Here is a 17,489-nt window from a genome sequence, read left to right as displayed (position 1 = left end):
CACTATTCAAGGCCACAAAATTTAACTAAACAAGCATTTCATGGAGACTGAAAACATTCAGATCCATCTCAGTAAAGCCATTAAGGCTTCTTCATTAACACTATGTCAACCTGATAACATTGACAAAAGTAAAGTCTGATTAGAGCCCCATTATCAGCAACTTAAATGAGCATAATTCGATTTTAAGACTTAAGATGAAAAGCGAGAATAAACAGAAAAGGTAAACTGAGATGTGAGACAGCCCTGGACAGGACCATAATTCCCATGATGCCTGCGCTACTAAAGGGCACCACCGTTTGGTGACAGATCAGCCACATGGAAGGATCTGAGAGCGCAGAGTTTGGCTCAGTTTTGCACATCACAGAGATTGCACTGTTAAATAATTCATAATGCTGGCAGTAATTAGGAAGCAGTGGGGCCCACAGAACACAGCAGTTACTGGAAACACTTTCCTCTTCACTCTTAACAGTTCCTCTACCCCAGAGTGTCAGCTTCATGATTAGTAATGTGAGCCATTAGCACATCTTGGCGTCATAAAATTTCAGGTTTGTATTTACAGCACTAGGTAAACACTGACGGATCTAGCTGCGAAAGAAGTTCTAAATGTGGTCAATTTACTGAATTAGTCGAACACCTGTTTTGGACGGTGGTGTAAATGTTGTGGCTGATCGGTGTATATACTGTATAAAACAAGTGACTGTAAGTCACTTGCAATGGAAGTGAACAGGGCAAGTTAATATATGTTCAAATATACACTACAAAAGTATATGCACAAAATGTAAACATACAGATTTACAGGATTGCAGTGTGATAACATCACTTACTAACCTTATCTGTGTGGTTGTACTTTTAAAACAATGTATATTTGAGCATTTATGGACTGGCCCCATTTACTTCCAATTTAAGTGCCTTACTATTATCTAACCATACCTAACCCTAACCAACACCAACCCTAACCCTAACCTAACCCTACCTAACCCTAAACCCTAACCCACTTTTTTTTTTTGCTTTTTAAATGGGAACAAGGGACAAGTTTAGTTTTGCAGGTCAGCAGGGGCATCTTTAACCTATGTTTGAGGGGGTACCAATGGCAATCCTGCCTCACTTGGTGCCCTAATTGAGGTAAGACCAGACCAACATTTTTTTTAACAATTATGTATAAGAATAGTACATGCAAGTCTGATGGTAAAATTTTGGTTTAATGTACAAGAGGACCTGGGTTCAAATACTGATCTAAATATAAATTTTTTTATATATATATATATATATATAAACCAAGTAATATTTGCTACAGAAGCTGGCATTCATGCATTTTTTGTGTATGGAAAAGAGCAGCTTTGGCATTTTGTGTTCAATGGAAAAAACAATCAGATGAGTTTCAGGCGACATGAGAGTGGGTCGATGATGACAGAATTTCATTTGAAAATGCATTGAATTTGCTACGTTTAAACCACTGATCCACACTGAAACTTCATTTTCCTCCATCAAAAATTGAGATTTTGGAAACGCTCACCATTACCGCAATTACACTTGCGGTAACACTTACTTGTGTGATAGGGACCAAGACAGTCACAAGAGAATAACAAGAAATGGTGTTCCACATTTTTTTTTATTTATTGGAGGTGTAAAATGTGCAAATAAAGCAATCAAAAAAACAAAGTTATTTATATATATATATACATTGTTTTTTAAAAACACAGTCTAAAATCTAGACCTGTTTTAGGTACTACAACACTACCCACTCCCCTCCCTAAACTATAGAGGCCAGAGTTTTGTTGCACTCAAGCAGTGTTAGCAAACTTGACTCATGTGCTCCAAACACTCGTCAACCATAATGTATCGCACCTCTACGCTTTGGATCACTTGACTCCTTCCCGTTGCTGCTCTGGCTCCTGCCAGTCGGTGCACTCTCACTAGCATAAGCCCAATCAGCCGCTGTGTCCTCCCGGGCCTGGATCCCAGTGCTGCCACCATGTGTGATAGGAACCAAGGCAGTCACAAGGAGAATCACACCAGAGAGAAGGAATTGCATTCCAAAAAGATGTTTATTCCATCAGAGGTGCAAAATATGTGTTTAAAATTTAACATAAAACCAAGGTTACATTAAAAAAAACCAGTCTAAAAGCTAAACCTGTTTAGGTACTAAAACAGTACCAGCTCCCCTCCCTTAACTATGGAGGCTGGAGTTTCTTTGCACTCAAGCAGTGTTAGCATAGCCTTGTCCATGTGCTCAAACACTCAATGTCCAACTTGTTTGTCCCCCTAGTGCAGCTGGCTTAAATTCAAACATTTTCCCACTTTTGCAAATTGGAACAAACCATTATTTTAAATAAAATTAACCCTCATTACTCACTTCTTCAACACAATATCTTTGAATAAATACATCAGAACAAGAGATAAATGAGAGTTAAAAAAAAAAAACAATAAATGGAACAGATACAAATATTTGCACAATAAAACTCCAACAATTATCATGCAACTTACAATAATTACTAAAGATCCATTTAATTTCTGAACTTGTGGTCAAAATCAACTTGGTTCGAAAATCTGAGGGGACACGTGACCCTGCGGGCAAGCATCACTCACAGTTTCTTCAGAACATGTAAAAATATAGATTGTATTGAAAATGAATAACATAAGGTGTGCAACGTACAATTTTGGATTGAGGCAATGCAATATCAGAACTATAACTTTCCTGATTGGATGTTATAACTTTCCTCTTTTCTCTTGATGCTTGAATCTTCCTCATCTTGAGTGTGGGTTCTGCAATCAGCTTGCACTACCAGCTGTCAGTAATTGTGATCTCCACCTGCCTACTGGCAGGAGCATCTTTTCTATCATCAGCCCTCGCCTGCTGACTCCGGTAAAAAGCACAGTATGACAAATATAATTTTAAAAGTTTCAACCCCTCACACTGCCGTGAACCCACACATCAGGAAGCCCGAGTGCAGCAGGACATTGATTAAAGAGCCATCAATCATCTATTCTTGCAGATTGCATTTTTTTCCCTTTTGTCAGGGACCTCTATATAGGATATTTTACCCTCGACTGATTTCAGAATAGAAGAGTATCAGTTATGTGTGGTTGATGACATTGCTGACATGCCATCTATAAAGAGAAAGGGCAAGAGGGGGAAATCAGTTGAAAAATTACGGTAAGAGCTTTAACCTCATCTTTGTAGCTCTGTTCCTTTAGTAATGAAATCTAAATATTTGTTTTTGAATTTTTGGCTTGGTATAGACATAAATTTGCTTTCACAATTTCTTTTGACAACATCATGAACCAAGTCTTGCTAATGCATTTCTTGTGTGTTTTAATACGGTAAGAGTTTACAATAAAATTCCACAAAATAGACCCCATGCACTACACCTCAAACATTATTAGTGTGTTATTACAATTTGTTACACTTATACATAAAACATGACAATGTCAAAAATACTTGCTTCTCAACTAAGGTTTATAACAATGGCAGAAGATTTTTCAAGACTCATTTACTGTAAAAACTAAATACTGCTCACACACGGTCACTTTACATGCAGTAGACTTGACACTCTTGTTCTATCCAGATAATCTTATATCTAAAGACTCCTGGGTGTTTACTGCATTGAGTGTGTGCACACATTTAAAGTGACCTTTAACAAAACCAAGATATTTGTCTTGCTTTCTCTCCTTTTCATTAATGTTTTGAATTGGACCATGCCGGTTTCTCCATGGCTGAAACTCCACAACATCCATTATGGGGAAGGAGGTGTCCTCAGGGAGTTACAGGATCCTTGACTACCACCAGTCGTGCTTTGGGCAACCCACTGCCAGAGAGAAACATTAGGGTTAACTGAGAAAAACTGAAATTGGGATCAGATGGAAAGAATCACTATTTAAACACTATAATGTCAACACGTTGGGCAGTTTTTATATTTTAAAGTATTTATTTTGGCATACCATGCAAATTCGGACAAAGAGAGTCATTAGCTGTGTCCCAAATGATGCGCTATACACTTGTAATGTACACTATGCTCTCAGCCATGTAGTGTATGAATTTTCAAAATGTAGTACTGTCCTAAATGGAACACTTACACCTTTTTACTACACAGAAGCAATTGCTGTTTGTTTTCAGCTGATGAAAGTGATGTTTCAAATACATGTGATGTGTTACTGCTAGTGCTAGCATTAGCGCTTTAGCCAAGTTCAACACTCATGTATAAAATAATGTACATATATTTACACAGCATGGGGTGTTGGTAAAGTATTCATCTCACATTTGTAAGGTGCTGTCTTCAAAATAGTTTTGCTAGTTGCCACATTCACCATTAATCACAATTGTTTTTTTAAGTCCTGAAACTCTGCCCCTTCTGCTACATAGTGCAAGCCACAACCATTAAGTTTCCAACACACCACACTCTGCTTTTAGTTGAAGAAGTATATCATCTGGGTACCCAGTACAATTCTTTTTGTTGCATTTTCAATGTAAGCATTCCACTCTCTACAAAATGGTGTAGAATGGTGCAGAAGTGTGTGATTTGGGACACACCTTTTATTTTTGACAATCCTTTTGGTTATGTTGGTTGTGCAGAAATTGCACACTTCACATTTAAAGCTCAGCCAAATCACATGCCATGAGAAAAGGCTAAATCTTATTTCCTGACACTGCAGGGCTGAGGAGCCGCAATGTCATTATGATGCGAGCACTTTCATTGTATTTTAACAATAGTTCTCTCAGTGCCTGAATGTTTGCAGTCTCGCTTTTTCCTTTGAATCAATGGTTATTGTGCCATACCTGCAAACATTGCAATCCAATCCACCTGCTTGAAGTGCAGAAAACACTGTACTTAACCTGAAATTTCTATAAATTGTCTATCATTTGCCTTATATTATGTTGATTCCCTGGATTGAAATGTGATTTGCTTCTACGAGTTGAGCTGAGGCTATGAGAGGTTTTCACTTTACTGTGGCAATAAAGCTCTTTGTGTTTAATATTATGGTGGCTCAGGGAGCATAACATGGTTGAGCAGGACAGGGATTGTGAATTATTGAAGATGTGTAGTCTGTGGTCTTAAGAGGTCATAGATTTGCAAACAAGATTTTAGAGCAGTAATGTGTGAAAATACTTCGGAAAAAAAGGAAAAAACTCTCCTAAAATAGCCCTGATGTACTTCCTCACTGAGGGCTGAGGTGAACACAAATAACCCATCATACTTGACTTTAGGTAGGGCTTTTTTCAGACTCTGACAAAATATCACCTGAAATACCAAAAATTTGGTTGGTTTGAGTTGACTTGAATAACTTTTGAACTGCTTTATTAAATCACGTTTTAATGTTCAGGTCATGAAAAATCGAATTTTCTTGAACTTCATTCATATATTTACTTTATTGATTACCTCAAGAAAACTTCAAAACATCAGCAACATAATTAATACAAGGTTGTCACTGAATTTTACTCTCCAAACACTTTCTGTTGTTGATGTTCAAATAAGCTCAACATTACCTCTACAATTGGGTGCCAGTGGGCGATGGGTTTGCGTGGGTATGTGAGCATCTCATTCCAGTGGTCACGTCCCAATCTCTGAGCTCTATACCCCACATGACACACACCAATAACCTCATTGTGACCGACACTGTGAATAAGAAGAGGAACAGATCCACAAAATCCTTAAAAATACAAAAAATGTGACAGTTTTACCATAATGGCCCCAAAACAATGTCTCTTTCCAGAGCCATGTAAGTTTATAGGCACTTTAAAGTGCTGTCCTTCAGCAAAGACAACATAATGATTTTGCACAATTTGTTCATAAATCATTTACTCCTCACCACATCAGTATGCTACAGTAGATATCTCTGTCGCCATACATTTGGATGTCTGTTCATTGTTTTTCCTGCGCTGGTAAGACACTGAAATGCTGCAGTTCATGCTTCACAAACAGGACAGTGATCTAAATCTGATATGAATCCCTTGCTGCATTGGGAATATACAGCAGCTCATGCTGTTCCTCAGATCACCCACCAGCACTAAGAATAAAATTGTATAGTCTCTGAACACTGTGCTTGGCAAAAATTAAAAGCATATTTCTTTTAAATTAGATTCTTTTTCCGTTCATATTTGACACGCAGCACTCAGCTCCCACCACACTGTGATATATACATTTGGATTAGCTCCTGCATGGCAGTAAAACTGACAGATGTACAAGCAGTGTTTTGGAAAGCTACTTTGAAACTAGTTGTTCTCAACTGGTGGGTCAGAACCATGTATGGGTTACAGGTCTGTTCTGATAGGATCACGACAGCAGGGAAAAACAATGCTAAATGTAAATAATATAATGCAACTAACCATAATCATGCATAGTTAGGATTGCATAAAAAAAAGTCTCATCAACTTTTAAAAGGGAGAAGGAAAAACTTTTTGATGTCAACGTGCCCAGTCAAACTACGCCATCTTGCACAAATTCGTCTGTTACTTGGTAATATCGCTTATTCTAATACAATAATTTTCCCAGTGTTTGTGCCATGTTAGACTGGTACATCACTCCTCTGTTGTTTACGCATGTATAATTTAGATTTTCTAATTCGAATGTCAAGTTAATAATTTTGTTAATAGTTGGGCCTATGCAGTTCATAGGTAGTAGGTTATTCGGTAATACACTTCTATGTGTGATTTTAAGGACAATTTTGTTTACTTTTGCATTAAAAACAATTTTGCCACTTGATGTCCAATGTAAAACCTGAGTCCTATAGCAAACCAGTTGGGAACAACTGATATAAAGTAGTTCAAATGCAGCCAAGCTACCAAATAAAATTTCTAGCTGACTTCATTTAAGCTATTTAAGGGATTAATACGGTGGCCGACAGAGCTCAACGTGCTGCAACCTAAAGAAGACGCATGCAAATAGAAAAAAACGCATGCAAATAGAAAAAACACTCGCAAATTAAGAAATCATCTTCATCAGTTTCACAACACACGTGTGCTCCAAATACTCACAACACAACAAAATACAGAAACGCGCTGCAAAAGCTCACAACACAACCAAATACAGAAACGCGCTGCAAGTAACACAGACCACAACGGAAATGTTTCGGGGAACCAAATAAGTGACGAACCCGGCTGGGACGTGCTTATTGCACGTGAGCATCCCTATGCCCTACTCCCTTCGAAGGGCAGACGGCAGAGCTCTTCAAGTGGGACTTTGGAGTGAGCATGGCACTAATGTGCCATTTATGTAGCCGTTTGGAACGCACTTGATGAAGGGAGCAATGAAAGACAACTTCCAACGTAATTATTTTCACCTGGGATGTTCCCATGACAACGCAGCACGTTGTCCATCAGCTGAATAGCTGTTCTGAGGACAGAAATATAATGCTGTTAACATAACGGTTGCAAATAAATGTATTTTTACTTTACAAAAAAACTGTTAAAATATGCGTTTTATATATCCGTTATATAGCTGTGTGTCAGTGTCTCAACTTTAAAACATTGGACCCTACATTACCTACACCTTCTTATGAAACTTTTCTTTATGAAAATTTAAACATAACATGAAACAATTTGTATAGTGTAACTCAGAGCCATGGAGAGAATGGCTCTGGTGTAACTGATGTAAAGATTAATATCTTTCCTTCATGTTCTTCTTCTCTATCTTTTTTATTTATTTTAGCTTTCAGCTCATTGTTCTTTTATCATTTCTGATGACATTGAACATATTGTTAATACATTTTGTATATTGTATACAAGTTGTATGTCATAAAAAATTAATAAAGTAGAATTTTGAGCTGTAAGCAAAGAGTAGAAGAACTATAAAAAAGTATAATATTCCAATATAATATTATAATATTATTTCTATATACAATATATTCCAATATTATTTTAATATTATAGTTTATTTATAAAAAAAAAAATATAGGCTTTCACTTCTTGTCAATATCAGTTCTTTGCTGTAAGCACGTCCCAGCCGGGTTCAGTCACTTATTTGGTTCCCCGGAAACATTTCCGTTGTGGTCTGTGTTACTTGCAGCTGCTTCTGTATTTGGTTGTGTTGTGAACTTTTGCAGCTGCTTCTGTATTTGGTTGTGTTGTGAGCTTTTGCAGCTGCTTTCTGTATTTTGTTGTGTTGTGAATATTTCGAGCACACGTGTGTTGTGAAACTGATGAAGATGTTTTCTTAATTTGCGGGTGTTTTTTTATTTGCATGCGTTTTTTTCTATTTGCATGCGTCTTCTTTAGGTTGAGGCACGTTGAGCTCTCTCGGCCACCGTAGATTAATATATATTTTTATTACACACTGTAACTATGGAATTATATAACATATCTGAGCAGTATTCGTCTGGTACAATATTAATAAACAAGTCATTAAAAAATAGATTTGGAGACATTCTTGGAGAGTGTGTTTGATTATTTCCTCAGCTCGCTTTGCTGTAAATGTGACAAAAATAGCAATGTAGCATTTTGTCACGCTATACCACTACTCGTTTAGAATAAGTAGCTTGTTATTGGTAAAGCTAGAGTATTCTGAAAACAGTTTAGCACAACGTTAAAGAGCTAAGTAATGCCTTTTAGTTAGATACTCCCCAATAATGATAATAAGGAACAGGATCTTACCGGTCATAGTCCATTACTGCTATTAAAAGACTAATTTGGTCAATGTTCTCAGGCGGAACATCGAAAACGATGGCTTCGTTGTAGACTGGATTGAGCGTGTTCCGTTTTGTTGATGTTTTCCTTTTCTTCAGTCTCCGACCATCACACATTAGAGAGACCTTTACGTAAGGATCTTAAATGAGAAAACAAAAACAGAAAATTACTAAAATAGAGGCTTAGCACTACTTGTGTACATTAAAAATCCCCTGCCATTTTCTCAAGTGTTTAGTCGATGAAATCAATGTTCTTTTACCGAGCCCAGGGTGGGCCCTATATTTTAACATCCCATGATGTTGCAAAAAAATCATTATTGCAGGGACAGTAAGTCATTTCGAGGTGAAGGTGGTGAGGAGCCTACCAGACGCTCCTGTGATGTCCATGGCTTTAAGATTTCTGGCTTTAATTATCGTTATGGTCAGTCGCCCAGCAGTTGGCAAATAACAAAGAGAAAACATCAGATCGCCCAGATCCACATTATCCTAAAACACACAGCCAAACAGAAACAAGATACTTTCAAATGACATATTTTAATAGTTAATTCAGTGCATTAAATAACATTTACCAAAGCTTCTTTGAATTTCTGGTCATGAGAAATGTGTATTCATTTCTTCATTCCATGGCAGTGTGGTGAATTTTATGAACAATCATTCACTTGGATATGACCATTTACCAAATTGCTTTTTTGGGCATTACAGCTGCTTCTAGTAATTTAAAGTGTGTAATAATAATAATAACAACAATAATAATAATGATAATAAAAATCCTCTCCTAGCTTAATATTCAGAGACAGGCAGATGGGGGCTGTTTGAAAACAGTCAGTATTTTTTAAACTCCATTTGGTGACACTCTAGTGGCACAGAAATTACACATTTAAAAGTCAATCATAAATTCGGTCATTTACATATAGAAATCTTAAAGATTTCTTTCTCTCTCTCTCTCTCTATATATATATATATACAGTATAAAACGTTATTATATACTGTATTTATATATTATATAGGGTCTTAGGTGTTTTGGTATAGTTCAGTAACCATAATTTAAACATGATATTTGTAGTAAAATCATAGAAAACTACAAAATTAACATGTTACTGTCATGGTTACTATACTACAGTAAAATCAAGGTTACTAAATGGAAACTACAGTATTACTATTGTTAAAAGTGGGGTGCTTTGTGGTAACCATGACGTCTGTTGCAGGTCTCTTACACCATCAGCGCTCGAATGCTTCACTGTGTGTATCACAGTGTGTTAGTGCTTTTCTAAACTAAAGTGTAAGAGCAGTGCAGATGTGTTAAGAGCAATCTGTCTCTTTGCATTTCATTTTGAACATTATACATTTTAGCGATAAGGTGGAGGTAAAAGACAAATTTTTTGTGTAATATGAGCCGGTGACACGAATTGAGTCAGCGTCAGTCTGTGTTTATATTCGACAGCACTCCATGATTGCTATTATTACTACTACACTACTAAAGCTAGGAAATAGCTTTAAATGGCTTTAAACTACTAACAACTTCAGTATTAAGGCTCATCAAAGATGACACAACAGACTGATTAATTACACAAACTCAAGGTACTTACCTCTAACCAGAGTTTCCACATTGGAGGGGACAAAATGGGAGGCATTTCTCCAAAATGACATTATCTTCAGAAAGCTGACTAACAGACTACAGCATCATCAACAGGTGATTGCACACACTCCATCTCTCTCTCTATCCTTGTTTCTCCAATAACATGTTAGAAACAGCCCAAGCTGTGTTACTAGTAGTTCTGAAGTGATGTTTTAAGAGGCTTGGATGCATCACTTGGTTTGAACCAGCAATTGCACATTCTGATCCATTGTGTAATAAAGTAGTTGCATGCACAAATGTGTTTTTTGTGAACGTACTCAGTTTTTCCTAATTATTTTCAATTTACTTGTTCATGTAGCTGTTGTATATAAGCAGGGCCGTAGCAAGGAATTGTGGGCCTCCTGACTGTATTTTCGTCTGGGTCACTTTCATTAAAAAGTTTAACATTTGTTGTGGGCCTCTAGAATCGTAACCACCTTTCACATCATTAGCTACGGCCCTGTATATAAGCAATATCACACTCTCGATTGTGCTATATGGCTCAAATCAGTACAGAGCTGTTCTAGGGCCACATCACACTCTTGCTTGTGTAATATTGCTTAAACATCACTGTCGGACAAAAGTTTGGAATAATGTAACAGATTTTGCTCTTATGGAAAGAAATTGGTACTTTTATTCATCAAAGTGGCATTCATCTGATCACAAAGTCTAGTCAGGACATTAATAATATGAAAAATGACTATTACAATAATAATTATAAAAAATCCTCCATGTGCAGCAATGACAGCTTTGCAGATCCTTTGCATTCTAGCTGTCAGTTTGTCCAGACACTCAGGTGACATTTCACCACACTTCCTGTAGCAGTTGCTATTGATGTTCACACAAAAGCTCAAAGGGGTTAAGATCCATAACACTCTTTTCCAATTATCTGTTGTCCAATGTCTGTGTTTGCCCACTCTAACCTTTTTTTTCTATCAAAAGTAGCTTTTTCTTTGCAATTCTTCCCATAAGGCCTGCACCCTGAGTCTTCTCTTTACTGTTGTACATGAAACTGGTGTTGAGCGGGTAGAATTCAATGAAGCTGTCAGCTGAGGACATGTGAGGTGTCTATTTCTCAAACTAGAGACTCTGATGTACTTATCCTCTTGCTTAGTTGAACATCTGGCCTTTCACATCTCTTTCTGTCCTTGTTTGAGCCAGTTGTCCTTTGTCTTTGAAGAAAGTAGTGTACACCTTTGTATGAAGTCTTCAGTTGTTTTGGCAATTTCACGCATTGTATAGCCTCCATTCCTCAAAACAACAATTGACGGACAGGTTTCTAGAGAAAGCTGTTTCTTTTTTGCCATTTTTGACCTAATATTGACCCTAAGACATGCCAGTCTATTACATACTGTGGCAACTCAAAAACAAACACAAAGACAATGTTAAGCTTAATTTAATTAACTAAATAGCTTTAAACTGTGTTTGATATAATGGCAAGTGATTTTATAGTACCAAATTAACAATTTAGCATGATTACTCAAGGATAAGGTGTTGGAGTGATGGCTGCTGGAAATGGGACCTGTCTAGATTTGATCAAAAATGACTTTTTTTCAAATAGTGATGGTGCTGTTTTTCCACAACAGTAATGTCCTGACTATACTTTGTGATGTTGAATGCCACTTTGGTGAATTAAAGTACCAATTGCCTTCAGAAAGAGCAAAATCTGTACATTATTCCAAACTTTTGGAATAATATAAAATAAGTATATATATTGTGTGCAAGTGCAAGAAACCTTGAATACATACAGTTGTGGACGGCAAGGAAAACTAAAATGCTATACAATTCTGCCTCTTTAAGAAATATAAAGCACTGAAATGGGCTTTGACATTCAGTAAGGACTTGAAAAGAATATAATGCTAAAAGACGTATGGGAATAGATGTGTGTTCAGACAAGTGTTTCACCTCAAGGGAATCCTGTTCTTGCACTTTGCTTTCCACTTTTTACGTTCAAGGTGAAACCTTCTGTCTAATTATCACTTCTGAAAATAGTCACAAATTTTTTCTTTTTTAATTAGCGATGCTCATACAGAATAGGCAAACTAAAAATGCAAGCCATATTCTACATTTTATCATAATGAGCCTATAATGGGAGCCAAAAACTTAAGCCATCAATTTAATGGTGATTATATCACATGGACACCACACATTTATACTGTTGTTTAATGAAGAACAATATAAAAAGCAACACACATTGAGCTGCCTTCCTGTTTACTGCGACATTGGCAGTTCAGTTTTAATTCCCCAGTACAAGTTGTGGTATTTATGTTGTTTATTTTCACCCAATTACAATATTAATAGGTTTGGCTTTTGCCAATAAATAAGCAAATTTTCAATATCACACACTGCTGTTGGCCTAAAAGTGAAGTTTTAAATACTTTAATTAATGTTAAAATATTGCAAGTGTTTAAGTCATTTGCTCATGTCTCCACCTTTGACCAGCCCTGACCAGTAGGTGGCAATCTGCACTAAGAATGTGAATTGCCAAAAAACAAAAGAAGAATGTAGAAATTAAAGTAAAAGTGGAGATTTATAGGAATAAATTATGCTTGTTAATCTGCATTCTCATGATCTGACTCAGGCTCGAATTCATAAGGCAAACTTGATGACATTGTTAATGTTTACACCTGAGAAGCTGAATCTCGTGATGGAAAAGGGCTTGACATATCGGACACACCCTCTAAGTGGTCGACCACTCACAACAAACTGGCCCACCCGACCAATCAGAGCACATTGCTATTTTCGGAAGGAGGGGCTTCATAGAAACCAGAACGAAACAGAAGCGTTTCAGAAAGACTGGAAGTGAGGAAATGCAGAAATGTATAATATGTGAAAAATAATGTGTTTAAAAAAACAAAAAAAAGCATAAATACCTATTGTAGTAGACCCACACAATAAACACTTTTTAAAAGGGCATACAATGACCCCTTTAAATATTGATCTCTTTCTCACCCACACCTATTATACGCCTTAGAAGATGTGGATTTAGCCACTGGAGTAATACAGATTACATTTATGCTGATTTATGTGATTTTTGGAGATTCAGTGTTTTGGCCACCATTCCTTTGCATTGTGTGGAACTACAGAGCTGAGATATCCTTCTACCAATCTTTGTTTGTTTTCAGCTGAAGAAAGAAAGTCACACACATCTGGAATGGTGAGTAAATTATAAAATAATTGAATATTTTGGGTGAACTATTCCTTTAAGAGTTTAGTATTACATTCTCTCAATAACATTTCAGTCATGATCACTTCCATCAAATGTATATGGGGGTGTACTTGCTTATTTGATTAGGAATCTAAGCCCCTGCTGCCCATCCATGCTGCCAGAGCAAGGAGTGCAGCAAATAAAACCCCCCAGGAGTCACAGAAATTATCCAGCTGTTCTATAATACTTAATTTGCATAATAGATTAAATGGACAGGTAAACATTGCATAATAGATTAAACAGACACTTAAAGAACTTCAAATACTGTATATCAAGTTGATAAATCAATAACAAGGCACAGTAACACAGCAAAAAATTCCAAAAGTGCAGAACATAAGAGCGATTTAAAGAAAAACTAAAAGCAAAGCTACCATACAAGAGGTGGAGCTGGGGATGTAGAAGGGTGTTAAGTGCAGTGTGCATCCATGCAATGGAAAGGCAGCAAGAAATGAATAGGAGGACTTAAATAGAACTGCTCTGAATTGTATTGGTAGAAGCCATGTTCAGCTCAGCGTCAGCTGATTGTGACCTTGTCTCATGTGACCTGCCTAACTAACACTACGCTTGATTTATTCATTTGTGGTGATAGTGTAGTTTTTTTTGGGGGTGTGTATCCTGATTTATTGTCCACTCTGTGGCCTTTAATTAAAGATAAATGTTATGAAATGACATCACACATACTGGAGGTGGTCATCTGCCATTCAGCAAAATTATTTTGAGTTATTTGAAGTTTGTTACTATTTAGTTTTAATTATTTGTTCCTTTATTTTGTGATGTTAGTCATATGTGGTCAAGAATAGCATGTCCATCCCTATATGGGAAAATAAATGGAAAATTAATGTAATTTAAAAATTTCAGAAATAGAAACAGAAATAAAATCATCAATATATGTTTCCAAATATGTTTGCTAGATATCATTCACAGACCATGTAATGGCTAATTTATCCAATTAATGTCCACCTGTTATGTTCCACCCTGACCCTGCCCATTTAACTGGATGGAATTTTTTCTTTTCATTTAGCTTGACCAGTATCATTAATACAATCTTTAAAATGTCCCTTTAATGATTAAACATAAAGATACTTGTAAAATTACGTTTTATATTTCAAAGGTTTCAAAGCCAAATTGTAAGAATGACCCAGATACCTTCTTAAGTAGCATCCTAATTGAAACAGAACTTAATAAGTGTCAGATGTGAATACGCAGCAACTCAGTGCATCAAACAAAAACAGAATCTTATGCGAAGTGTTCAGGAGAATTGACTTTTACAAATTGATTTGTCATTAGCATGTTTGTAAGCTAAAAATTCTAACATAGCCCACAAAATATTGGATAAAATGTCAGTTTTTTTAGGTTTAACTATGTTTATTGAAACGGTTTGATTTTGAACTAATTATATTTGTAATCAACATTTTTCTCACTTCTTCCACCATACATCTTGGATGGAGTTTTTCATTGAGCTTCTCACAAAGCACTGACATTGATTTCTCCATTAACAATACATACAATGGTGCCTTCAAATTGGGCCAAAAGATGGCCTTGTAAAGCCTGAATTAAACTATACAACTTTAGCTGTGATATTAGCCCCAATTTTCAGTTGGGTCAAGTTGGTGCTAGTCTGCATTTTTCTGCAGATTTCAGAGAAGTCAGAGTCTGAGAAGACAGTGTAGTGTATGATGGTATCGACTCTGTTTTCTTAGCCTCCGAATATGATTCTATGTAACAGAGTAACTGCAGCCAGTTTCCATTGTTCCTTATCCATGTCATCCGACTCCTAAAACAGGAAGGTGCGTGTTTTAGAGGGGGTTTATGACCAGATCAGATCAACTCAAATACTGGTTTGTGATAACCAGTATTTGTCTAGTCTGTAAATGTATGAGACCTAGTTCAGTTATTAAAAGTCATGTTGTGTAATCCAGCATTTACAAGGCTTTACAATCATTTTGAAACAGCCTTCAGGTTGGGATAGCACATTTGATGACTTAAAAGGCTGCCTATGTAGGCAGCTCACTATGTTTTGGAACATAGTCTACAGTACTGTACATTACATATTCCTTGGAGCAAACTGGAGTTAAGTCTATTGCCCTCATTCATAAAGGTAATATAGCTGATGTGATCTTGTTGACTGTCTAGTTCCTGGGTTACCATTAGATAACTGATCCACTGGTATGCATACATGCAGCTTTCTGGTTCTTCCAGGCACATTAATGCAATGACACAACAGGATGAAATAGAGGAAGATGACCATGCATTAGTAATAAATCAAAGTGTGCACAGAACCCAAATGGGCTTATAATGCACGTGGCAGCCAGGCATTTCCGGATCCCACAGCTGCCAGAAATTTCATGTGCTGTCAATTATTAACTGATCTATGTTAATGGACACGCTCTGCACTGGGATTAGATGGGCGTGTAGCACTGCTGAAAGCATGTAAGAACCCTTATCATTACTTAGCATCTCAGATCTTTCCCCCAAGGATATGAGAGAATGATGTCAAAGTTGCATGAGTGTTGGAGGCCTAATAGTGGACATTATAAACTATTTACTTTTACACACTAAAGTACACTATATGGACTCCACCTTTATAATTAACAGGTTTGGCTATTCCTGTAATTTTGGTGCAAACAAATGTTGATGCTAATCCATGCAATGGCATTCTAGACTGTGTGCTTCCCATTTTGTTGCAACAGTTTGGGGAGGGCCTTTTGGGTTCCAGCATGGCAATACCTCTGTGCACAACACTTAAAAAAGAAATGGGTTGCCAAGTGTTGTGTGTGGGAGAACTTCACTGGCCTCCACAAAAGCCCAGACCTGATCCCCATCTAAACAGTTCTGGCATGAATTGGAATGGGGCCTTACTCACAGTCGGTGTTACAACTCATCCCAAAGGTGTTCAAAGGGGTTTAGTTCTTGGCTTTGTTCAGACTGGTCAAGGTCTTCCGCACTAGATTTCGTATACCATTTCATTAAAGTCCTTGTCTTGTGCACAGGGGCATTTTCATGATGAAACAAAATATGAATCATTTCAAATTGTAGCCACCAAGATGGAAGCGCACAATTCTCTCAAATGTCATCGTATGCTGCAGCAGTACAATTTGTTTTCACTGAAATGAAATTTATTGCCAAACCTGTTAATTAAGAAGGAGGTGCCCATATAATTTTTGGCCATGAAGTGTAAGTGAAACTTTCTTTTGCATGCTGGTCATGGGCTGTCTTCCCTTCTTGAACTCTTGATTTACATGATCTGCATGACTGGTCAGCACACCTCAATGAGCTTCTAAAGCTTCTTGACAAATCTAATCATCTGTGATTGCGGGCTTTTTCAGGAGCTCTGAGGGCCTGTTAAGATAGATCATCTTAAGATCATCCAGAGCAGTTCAGAGTTTTTGGGCTTCTCGCACAGTGAGAAGTTCCTTATATTACGGCTGAGCAGAAAGGTCATGGAGGAAGGCAGCAGAGATAGGCTTATTATCTGGCCAGGTTACAGCACTGCGTTCTGTACTGTCAGCCATGCTGGGAGCTGTGTTCATTAATGCTCAACAGGAATGAGATTGGAAGGGCTGCAACTGGCCACAGTTATTCTGTCTCACAGACCCAGAACACTTAGACTCACTTGCGACTAGGGTTGTTCCCCATCCTGTAAAATAAGGGATCGTCCTGTAAAATCTGGTATCTTCCTGTATTTAAAAACTAAATGATGTGTTCTGTCTGGAATCAACATGGAACACGATATGCCCCATACTGAATGTGGTATGATGGCGTCAATATTGTTAATTTAGCCTTGATATTCATTGGACATTTTGCCTATGGTTGGTAAGGGACTGTCTGAAAAGTCCACACATTGTGCTAAAATGTGCTAAAACTGTGGAGGGTGTGGTAAGGGACCATCTGAAAATGTCAGCCAGAAAACCATTTACCACCATGCAAAATTACCAGAGGTCAGTCTTTATTTCCAAAAGCACAAATATTGTGGCAAGTACAGAATCCCCATCAAACCTAAAGTATTCAGAGAGATAAATACATTTTATCATCTCAGGTCTTGATGTAATG

The 17,489-nt window shown here is 37.1% G+C and overlaps 1 protein-coding gene across 1 annotated transcript in view; it reads right to left on the bottom strand.

The window, feature by feature from the left end:
• Positions 1-1,957: 1,957 nt before the first annotated feature.
• LOC127640416 (synaptotagmin-9-like) overlaps positions 1,958-17,489 on the bottom strand; it is a 38,536-nt gene continuing 23,004 nt past the window's right edge. The window contains exons 4-7 of the mRNA XM_052122966.1: positions 8,982-9,102; positions 8,585-8,756; positions 5,483-5,612; positions 1,958-3,806 (exon numbers count right to left, since the gene is read on the bottom strand). Of these exons, the coding sequence (XP_051978926.1) occupies positions 3,735-3,806; positions 5,483-5,612; positions 8,585-8,756; positions 8,982-9,102 (495 nt within the window). The 3' untranslated portion in view covers positions 1,958-3,734. The remainder of the gene's footprint in view (positions 3,807-5,482; positions 5,613-8,584; positions 8,757-8,981; positions 9,103-17,489) is intronic.

This window comes from Xyrauchen texanus, chromosome 49, assembly GCF_025860055.1.
Source record: "Xyrauchen texanus isolate HMW12.3.18 chromosome 49, RBS_HiC_50CHRs, whole genome shotgun sequence".
Lineage (NCBI taxonomy): Eukaryota > Metazoa > Chordata > Actinopteri > Cypriniformes > Catostomidae > Xyrauchen > Xyrauchen texanus.
This window is presented reverse-complemented; position numbering and strand designations above follow the sequence as displayed.